The sequence below is a fragment of the Sebastes fasciatus genome, chromosome 10 (genome assembly GCF_043250625.1).
Source record: "Sebastes fasciatus isolate fSebFas1 chromosome 10, fSebFas1.pri, whole genome shotgun sequence".
Lineage (NCBI taxonomy): Eukaryota > Metazoa > Chordata > Actinopteri > Perciformes > Sebastidae > Sebastes > Sebastes fasciatus.
This window is the reverse complement of record NC_133804.1, coordinates 31,427,061-31,437,588: the sequence shown is the minus strand read 5'-3', so window position 1 is coordinate 31,437,588 and position 10,528 is coordinate 31,427,061. Positions and strand designations below refer to the sequence as shown.

General features: G+C 40.9%; 1 protein-coding gene across 8 annotated transcripts in view; it reads right to left on the bottom strand.

The window, feature by feature from the left end:
* Positions 1-97: 97 nt before the first annotated feature.
* Positions 98-10,528, bottom strand: part of ocrl (OCRL inositol polyphosphate-5-phosphatase) — a 21,892-nt gene continuing 11,461 nt past the window's right edge. For 4 of the 8 annotated variants that reach the window (XM_074649398.1, XM_074649396.1, XM_074649402.1 and 1 more), the window contains 11 exons: positions 10,045-10,154; positions 9,373-9,508; positions 9,150-9,260; positions 8,799-8,964; positions 7,888-8,123; positions 7,178-7,201; positions 5,358-5,477; positions 4,373-4,457; positions 3,965-4,092; positions 2,518-2,629; positions 98-2,199 (listed from right to left, as the gene is read on the bottom strand). In XM_074649398.1, coding sequence (XP_074505499.1) covers positions 2,075-2,199; positions 2,518-2,629; positions 3,965-4,092; positions 4,373-4,457; positions 5,358-5,477; positions 7,178-7,201; positions 7,888-8,123; positions 8,799-8,964; positions 9,150-9,260; positions 9,373-9,508; positions 10,045-10,154 — 1,353 coding nt within the window. In that variant the 3' untranslated portion in view covers positions 98-2,074. The remainder of the gene's footprint in view (positions 2,200-2,517; positions 2,630-3,964; positions 4,093-4,372; positions 4,458-5,357; positions 5,478-7,177; positions 7,202-7,887; positions 8,124-8,798; positions 8,965-9,149; positions 9,261-9,372; positions 9,509-10,044; positions 10,155-10,528) is intronic. The other 4 variants (XM_074649399.1, XM_074649397.1, XM_074649403.1 and 1 more) reach the window with 1 other exon arrangement.

Below are 10,528 nucleotides of genomic sequence, written 5' to 3'. Positions count from 1 at the left end.
CAGCCAGTAACGATGTCACATGTACCTGAAGAAACACAGCCCCAAAAACCCTGTACAATCTAAATAACAAGCTGTCAATAATAAAAAAAAAGCGGTGTTGAATGGGAAAACAAAACAGCTTTATACATAGTTTTATTTCTGTTAAATAAATTAAAAGCACCAAAAATCGGAAAGGTTGAAAACATGGTGCGAGCATTTCCTCGTGTACCTTTGAACGTACCTTAACTTTATGAACAGATCGTGACAAAACTGAACACAAAAAGCACACATATACAATAGTTGGTGCAGTGGCATGATACAACACTTAAAAATCAGAGGTTATCGATTATATTGATTTTGTGTTCGACATGACGAGGATAGTATTTCTAAAGACAGAGTGTAAAATGGCTCTCCCAAATCTGAATCCCCAGGGACTAATCATTCAGACCCAAGCCTCCTTTTTTGGCAAAGCTCGGCTTGATTAAGACCAACAGAGGAATCTAGTGTATTGATGGCAATAAGGCAGAAAAAAACTACAAGAATAGAGCAACTTCAGCCCGTCAGACATTCCTATAAGTGCCATGATTGTCAGTGTTGTCACATCACATCATGTTCTCACATCGTCTCCAAACATTAAATACTCTAAAGGAGATACAGAGTAAAAGGGAAATTAAATGTGAATATTTTTACTAATGCTGACATCTCTTGGGTAAAACTGTAAAAGAGGAAATAACTGTCCATTATACACGGCGTAGAAGTTCCTTATTTCAATAACCATGACATGTTTTGCAACAGTGATTACAGAAAAAAAGAGTCCTCAGTGGCACAAATGAGAAAAGGTGAACAAAGACAGGCTGTATCCTGCAGAGTAATGAGCCATTAAATCTTGCACCCAGAAAGTGCTGCACCACTTAAAACAAGAGCATGACTCATCTGGATTTACCACGAGGAACACAGCGGCTGTGTGTTGGCATCACACAGACTTTAAAATAATGAAAAACATAGCTTTAAGATGTGGAGGAAGAAGACATGTAAACGAACACAGACACTAACAGTACCACCTTCATGACAAACAGCAGACACCGTCACAGATTTTGCATCACCATACTTACAGTCAAATACCCATGAAACAGGGAAACGATCACTATTTACACAATTTTAAGACATCAAGAAACCACAGAGGGTGACTCTTTTCACTCGATTCCGGTTGACCAGGAAGTTAGTTTGTTAACAGACTCGTTGTGTAACTCGAGAGGAACTGGCAAAACTAGATGCAAAGCTCGCGGCTGGAGTCACATTAAAACAGCAAAACGTTCACGACACGGAGCTTTCTGTAACGGAATGATTAAAAAACAAGCGATGAATACTTTAAAACCAACTGAAAATAAACCGTACTGTAGTAGAAACCAGATCAGATGGTGCAAACTTGGAAGAAAAAATATATAAATAACAGTTAAAATACAATGAGTGTGGTAACGTAGAAGATATCTATAATATTGTCCCCTCAGTTAAAATGGATGATTGTCATGATTTATCTAAAGCTTAAACATTCTTAGTGATACATTTCCATAATTATCCCATTCCAAACTATTTAATGCTTTATACCATTATTCAGTCTACGTCCTTAAACTTCAGGAATTTCCTTTTTCTTTAGTGTAATCAAGTCTTTCGCTTAGCATCTATGGATACATAGTGTTTTCACATTCATACCACTCACTGTTTAGGGGTCGTTTTGGCATTATCACCTACAATAAGAAGTGTCAAACTGAGGATGAGGAGCCATCAGAAAGTGCATCAGTTCAAACCTCTCCCAAAGTGCTTCCAAATCCAGCGAGTGGTCATTCTGTGAATGAACTGAAGATATGACACTTGGTAAAATCATCACAGTCCTAATGGAAGTCTTGAGCTCCTCTAACATGAGTTTGTGAAAAGTTGGGTGCAAAAACAGCTGCACTGGTCTCCAATAGATAGACGGAATACCACGTGGATCATGTTTACACAGTGTCCTACAGGTCCAGGTCCTTTGCTAACTAGTAAGCCAGGTTGGGAGTCAACTCCAAACCCGACTGATGTCGTGAGGTACCGTCGACCTCGGTTACTCCTCGTCTCCCGCCATGAGGAAACCCAGGATGAAGTCGATGGCTTTCTGCCGTTCGTGAGGCGTCTGCCTGCCCATCAGGTTGGGAGGCGGTCGGATGAGGAGGCTGGCAAAGAGTGTAGCTAAAATACAAGAACAGGACAGTGAGGTAAAGAAAAGAAACTGATATACTGACAGGACTTATTCTTCTATCAAGTAAAATAAAAAGCCGGGTTTCCACCAAGAAGTTCCGGGTCATTTTAGTCCCAGGACTACTTTTCAAGGGACTAAAATGTTCCTTCAGCTGAATGTTGTCTGCGTTTGCATAGTGGTCTAAAGACCGAAACCCAAACACGCTCTGCAGCCTGCAGTTCAGACACATTATAAACACCAATAAACATTAAACCCGATACTCAATGAGCTATAAAGTATAGTGGACATTTCAGGTGTCCATTTCATACCTATGAGGCTGGCTGTTAGGTTGTTGTTGTGCGAGTGCTTGAGAAGCTCCTTCAGAAAGGCCATTAAGTAGCGAAACACGTTGCGGTGAGCGCGGGGCAACTGGGAGATCAACTGTCAGAAGTAGACAAAGTAGACACAGTTTAGTCATACACATTACTGCATGCAGTATATGATATATAGAAAAATCCTGGGATAATGCCGAGCTAAAACATGGCCTTTCTCGACTCTTTTCTATACAGTTGCATGAAAAACACTTTGATCGTCCTCTGAAGATCATAGAGATAATAGATTTTTTTAACTTATCCATTGTCAGTTTATTACCTAGTACAGTAGATGACGGTCAGCACTAGAAACAGACAGGAGTACCAGCACGTACCAACAATGTACTGCTGTGGACGGGGCCCGACAGCAAAACTAATTTTAGTCACTTATAAAGATCGATATCAGTTTAAGTGTACGCTATATTTAGAATACTTTCACCACTTTATCTTGCCGTCAGAGAGTCCTTTCCTTCTCCTTTCCGACGGGGAACTGATCTGAGAGTGAAACTTATCTATGCTCTCTCCAAAGCCAGCAGACTCAGATGACTAAAAACAGCATAGATAAGTTTCACTTTCAGTTCAGTTCGCCGTCGGAAAATATTCTAAATATAGCGTACACTTAAACGGATAGCATTTTTTTAAAAGTGGGCCTTTCTTTTCGGTTGCTAAAATACTTTTTTCTGCCATCCCCGTTTACAGCACTGTATTGCTTTGCTCCGGTGTCGGTGCTGTTGTCTGATTCTCCACACTGGGGGCATGCCGACCGTCATACTGTAGGTAACACACTGACTATGGATAAGTACCTTATACAACCCCACTTCAGACGGCCAGACAGCCACACACAGAGGAAGAGTCTGACAGCCCTTTCCCATGGGGAACTGAAGCCGTTGTATACTTCTATGCTCTTTTCGAAGCCACCAAACTCCTGATGGGGGTTGCTGGTCTATCGCTGCCTCGATCGGTTGGTTTGTTTGTGTTATTGTGTGAATTTGGTTAGTTTGGATTCATCAGTCACACAATAGCACAAACAAAGAGGTGGTGGTAGACCAGCAACCCTGTGTTCTGCAAAGTAAAGTTACTGTTTTTGTCAATGTAGTCTCGTGGCTTTGATGCGAGCATAGATAATGGCATCAGTTCCCCGTGGGAAAGGGCTGTCTGGTGGCGAGTTAAAGCAGTGAAGATATTGTAAATATATTGTGCACTTCAACTGATATTGATTTTTTTAGGTGGCCCCGTCCACAGCAGTACATTGCTTTGCTCATGTGCCCGTACTCTTGTCTGCTTCTCCAAACTAGGGGCGTGTCGACCGTCATCTGCTGTAGGTAATATACCGACTATGGATGAGTACCTCATACAACCCCACTTCAAATCACCCAAACTACCCCTTTAAGTGTAGTCACTGCACCTGTTTGCAGAGGCGGCTGTCATGAGCGCAGTCTAGGCACCGTTGGTAGAGTTCATAACACACCACTGGCTCTGGTAAGGCCTCCAAGAAGATCAACAGAGCCTCGGCTACAGAGTGGTTGCAACCAGCTTCAGGAACAGTCAGGGAAGAACAAGCAAATATGGAGTGATATAAATATACTGAGAGGTTGGGTCGAAATGAACCCTTTCAACTATTATTACTGCTATTAATATTATTATTATAATGCTAATAATGCTAACACATTCTCGTGACCAGGACACAACAGGGCCCATGAGTTAATGGAGTTAGTGTGCAAGTATGTGTCTTAATGCTGCTCTATGTGTCTTTTCTTTTATGTGCTGTTTGGTATTTCAGTGATTGCGGGACCGGCTTCATAAATAAGGATACAGATGGAGTCTGGAATGCTGGTGTCCAGACAGTCGATGATGCTCTGCAGCTCCTCTTGTAGGCCCGGTGTCTGGAACAAGTCCTCCTGGGAGACACGCAGAGACAAAGGTGGGGACATTTAAAAACACTTCCCACAAAGTACCTCTGTGCCCAATCAGTATACGATGGTTAGTTATTGTGCACATAAAAGTGCCCAGCCCACATGGACTATTAATTAATATTAATTAGAAGATACAAAAAATACTGTTGCAGTGGTGATACATTTGTCTTTTGTTCGATGCCCTACAAATAAAATCTGCCACACTAAAGTTCTTTAAAACCATTTATCAGAAATTAAGGATGACGTTTACCTGAAAAGTGTGGCCCGTAAATCATCATATAATGAGCAATATAACATGAAGTGGACTTTGTCTTCAGTCTCATATAAATCACTATGCAAACAAAGTCTTTTCTCTTGAGGGAGACCAGTAAACCTGTCTGTTTCTACAGCTAATGCTGATGTGCCTGAACGTAACCGTGCACAAAGAGATCTTCACATAAGGCTCCTCCACTCTGTGGTTGTTTTTTTATCAGGACAATAAAATTTGTAATTTAGGTTTCTATCAAACACTAATAGACCGTCTTTCTTTGTATATATTAGGAACAATTTGCCTCTCACACAATGAACCTCAGCAGTCTTATCACTTCTCAATGATAAACATTCTTTGTTGTAGTAAGTAGTATTGTACTGTTGTAGTACTTTGTTGCAGTATTTTATTAGTTGTAGCCAGTATATAGTGAGATATAACCAGTATCTTATTAGTTGTAGACAGTATATTATTAGATATAGCCAGTATTTTATTAGTTGTAGCCAGTATATTATTAGATATGGCCAGTATCTTATTAGTTGTAGACAGTATATTATTAGATATAGCCAGTATTTTATTAGTTGTAGCCAGTATATTATTAGATATGGCCAGTATCTTATTAGTTGTAGCCTTCTCACCTGATCACAGGACTTGGTGAAGAGATGGTTGACAAGAATCCACACTTCCTTGGGGATCTTTAGAGGTTTGTCCTCGGTACTCGCACCATCCACCATCAGGAAGCTCACCTTTGACTTTTCCTGATAAGAGATGACACAGTCACTATCTTTTACACTGACAAATGCAGCAGATACATTCGATTATTTCCTGGAATAATAAACCAATATTCTCCCATTCATTCATTCATTACAAGAAAAATGATTGAAATCATGATGTTATTCCCATACTGAGTGATTCATAGAGACTTCTAGAGTGACTGCACATGACACATCAGATCGATTAGTGATGGAGTAGGAGCAGTAGTGAGGTCGGGATTATCTCTGAAAACTTGAATGAAGGAGAGCCATTTCAAAAAAAAAAAAAAAAGAGCTGGATATCACATTCTTTTTGTCTCTGCAAATGGATTTTCCGAGACTCATGAGAGATGTCCAAAAATAACCACAGCTGGTGAGGCTGCACAGAAGATGTAGAGGAAAGAAACTGGAGTGGGCCTTTAATGGGGGAACGATGCTAACATGCAGAACGAATGTGATATTCTGTGAAATATTTTCACACCAAAAGCTTCTACTGTGAACCTTCAGGGTATTTACAATCTTCTAGAGGGGATTCAAAACCAAGAAAGCTTTAATATAAATGTATAAATTGCTGCATTGTTAAGAAACAAAGCCTCATTCATATTCTAGGTGTATATCAGTTTACTCATGCAGCTACTCAGTTTCACTGATCAGTAACAAGTTATGAAATGGAAGAGGAGACTTGTCGTTTGGCTTCATAGGACTGTTTGAGTTTAGCTGAACGGACCCTAATACTTCTTCTCATTAGCTTTAATCATGTGTCAGAGGGAGCTGTGCAGTCGGGGTGACCTGCTGTGAAATGGGATTTAGTGTGTTTGCGTGTGTCTTAAGTTTCATTTGAACTGGTGTACCCTGTCCTCAATGGGCCAGGGGAGATTTAATGGGTGACTGATTCACACACACAGATTATAACTAAGCTGGCACGGTCTGGTCTGTGATTGTCTGCGGGTTAACAATTGTTGCCCTTGTCAGCTTTCTGAAATGTAGAGAGTATGAAACCGATTAAATTTTCTGATTAGCTAGTGAAGCCACTTTTTAATCAACCTAAGTGCACGTTATTGTAGCAGAAAAGGACTGCACGTTAAAGGAGTAGTCCAACATTTTAGGAAGTAGGCTTTGTTACTTACTTTCCGAGAGTTAGACACTTGCGTCTGTGCATTAAGTATGGAGCTATAGAGCTAGGAGAAGATTAGCTTAGGGTGCTTTCACAAGCCAACATTTAGTCCGCTTTAAATTGAAATCTGGTGCGGTTCAAGCCCTGGTGTGGTTCGTTTGGACAGATGTGAACGCGGTCACTGTACTCTGCTGGGAGCAAAACAACCGGACCAAGACCGCTAGTGAGAGGTGGTCTCGGACAGTTCCAAAATCTGAAACTACTCCTTTAAAATTATTAGATTGCTATCCAACAAGCAGAAATTAAATTTAGTGATCCAACCATTTTATGCATAAGAAAAATCTGAAATATATTCTACTACAGTATGTGAATCTTTAAGATTAAAGTTAGACATTAAGAGGATGTAGTACACACTGGGGGCATTAGTTGATATCATATCCTCACATGACTGATTCTCATAATACTCTAACCAGTTTCTCTTTATGACAATGAACGATTGAGGAAGGTCAATAAAGTGACATAAAGCAGATCTTGTAACTAAAGTGATATTGACCCTGATCACTAGCTGATCAGTATTGAGTTAATATTTTACCTTGTCCATGTAGCTGTCCTCTCCCTGAGCAAGAAGTCAGCCCACAACCACAGTGAAGAGTTGGAAAGGAATGATCAAGGCAATAAGAGATGATGAAGGGAAACAAAAGAAGAAAGTAGATAGAGAAGAGGTATGCATAAACACAGAATCAGAAAAGTAGATCATAAACCATTGATCGAATACACCAGGGCAGAAGGAAAATGGAATAGTTTAAATAGAAATAAAAGGAGTACTGAATGATAGTAGCACTATATTCCCAAGCAAAATCGGATTAAGTCAAAAATAGCATTATGGAAACAGACAGAAGTGAACGTGTGGAGGCCAGAGGAGTCTATTTATATAAAGCTCTAATATGGGCCTAACCTGAGTCAGTTTTCCCTGTTCTTTAGGAGCTCCCTTCCTATGTTTTTGCCACTTCCTTGTTCCCTTGGCCTCTTTTGGACCAAATTATACAGGTTGAGACATTTTAAGCGTTCCAAATATAGTTCTCTCTGTGTGACTGAGTTTACCCTGAGGGAGTGAACAAGCTCTCACGCGTCCTCACACTGGTTTCAGGTAGTGGAACAGCTACATAGTGAGAAGCAGCCGTCACATTACAATCTGAACTAAACGGCTCTGTGTAGAGGAGGGTTTCAAAATAAGAGCTTCAACTAATCTGACTAAAACATGTCTCTAATTCTATCTCTTTAAACAGGTTTGATTTCCCTCACCAGGTCGATCAGTTTGGTGATGGGGATCTCTCTGATGGGCTTCTTCATGCGACACAGAGTCTCCAGCGAGGTGCCGAAGCAGCTGGGCAGGTAGTTGCCAGAGATGGTAATGAAGTAGTCCTTGCCACGGTCCAGATGGAGGACCAGAATGTCCTCTATGGCGTCCTCTCCGCAGTTAAGCAACGTGACGGAATCTTTACTGACGTACGCCTCCAGGTAGATCTCCAGAGTCTCATCTGTTCAGGAAGATAAGGCAGGGTTTTGATGCAACAATTTTAAAAACCTTGAATGGCATGATCCTCCACAATAGTCAAAATGACACTATTACAGTGGGACATATAACAGTACAAAGTTGTCCCGACATCACCAATGATTAAAATACTACATGATCACTGATCTAAAATTTGAGGTCACAAGATTAAAAGTACAGTGTGTAGGATTTGGCAGCATCGAGTGATGTGGTTGCAGATTGCAACGCGAGTCAGAGGATGCAAGCAAAAACCCGTGGCGCAATGAAAGTGAGGGCCAGTGCACGTCGGCTGAGATGGTATCCCGGCCCCGTGGGGTTGGGCACACCACCGGCCCGTCTCGCCCGCACCTTCGGGGAGGTGGAGCGTGAGCACGTGCGATAAGACCCGAAAGATGGTGACGAGAGGTAAATGTCATGCTGCCGTGAAGTGGTATCGGTGCCGTTGTATCGGAGCCGTTTTGCGAGTACGAGTACATGAGCACAGTATCGGACCCGATACTGGTATCGGTATCGGTGCATCCCTAGTTTCAGGTGATTATGCACTAATAAAAACATAGTTATGAATATCGTATTCCATTTCTGTTAATAGATCCCCCGAAATGTTACACACTGTTCTTTTTAAGGACATTCAAAAAAAGAAAAGGGAGTTATTCAGACTTACTCGGCTCTAAGAATCCGTCACTTGGGTCGGCACGGAGCCAAGTCTTACAATACTGCGAGTCATTGAGTTTGGGGATGAAGGCAAAGTGACAGGGGACCTGCCCGTCATTTGTTATTAGGAAGCGCTCCTTTTGAAGCTGCCGGAATTTCACATCCCCAAATGTGAACTGCAGGAAAGAAGGGAAAGAGTAGCATCATCATCCACATATTTCCAGTAACTTTATCCTACATATTTCAGTAGAAATGACAACAAGCTATACTGTTTTAAAGGTTATCAGTGATACCACCACTGAGGAAGGATCATAAGACAGACGCTCAGTATGATGAGTGCATGTGAGGGCTGTATTTTTACCTCTCTCCTGCTCAGAGTTACAGACGGAAGGAAATCATTCTCCATTCTGTCCATCGCCCGAACAATCTCCTCAAACACCTTTTTGTGCCGCTGCTCATTTACCACTTTAACCTGTTACACAAACACACGCATCCTACTCATCAGAACTAATAGCAGAACTGTGCATGTTTCAACCAAAACCAGTCAGTTTAGGTTTTTTTTATTTGACAACATAGCTTCTTACCCCAACACTGAAGACAGCACTGACAGGCTTGTGGTCACTAGTTTGCAGCTCCATGTGACTCCGGTATTTGAGCTGCTTGACATTGTTGCCCCTCCACAGAATTCGGTCACACCAAGCCGGGACACGGCACTTCCCACTGCAGGAAACAGCCACAGTTTCAGAGGCAGAGTTAAGGGTCAGACATCATACACGCATACAGTACTGCTGACTATGTATTAGTGTAACGATAAGGCTGGAAAAAGCTTCCTTACCAGCTAAATTTAATCAGGATTCCAAAGGAGAAAAACAAAAACTGAGGACAAGTTGGAAATAGCAATACAAATCCTGGAGTGGGTTTGTATAATGTAAATTTTAACACTCTAAGAGACCCGCAGGGACCCGTTTTTGTCTTTTTTAGAGGGGGAACAGAGGATCTTTGGTGGGATATAACAAGTCAACAGTATATGTCACATAAACATGGTGTACTTCATCTGAAAGCAGGGAACATGAAGATGAATTTAAGATGCAGCTATAGTAGTTGTTCTAGTGATAAATCAGAAATAAACCCGAATTAAAATGAAATGTAAAAGTGTATAAGGGCTTAGAACTTTATGATGGCCATTTCCATGCTCACTTAAGATTCATTAGTAAGTTGTTGCAGCAATTTTATATGTTTATTGGATATGTTTTTACCTTGAGTCCCATCGATCCGTTTTGGGGTCGTACTTGTACGTGGGAATGAAGTTGATATCTCCCTCCATGAAGTCTGTGAAGGCTCTCTTCGTCTGCCTCTGAATGTTCAGCTACGCAACGAAAAGTGGGAACATAGTAAAAAAAAAAAAATCTTTAATTACTATCACATAGATAAGTTAAAGAGGAAATCATGGCGGATTACAAACACAGTAAGTGTGGTAATCTTTAACCTGTGCAATAATACCATTTGCAAAACAGCTTCCTTCTATTTATCATGAAATATTTACCGCGTCAGTTATGTCACACTGTCATACACAGACACATCAGAGAGTGTATACTCATACAAACAAACATATTTTACTAATGGCTACTGAACAGAAACTCCAGTTACAGTTTAAAACTGCCAAAGAGGGAAACTTCAGCTAATTATAGAATCAGAAGCAGCGATAGGGGCATTTTTCTGTGTTTTTAAAGTTATAAAAAA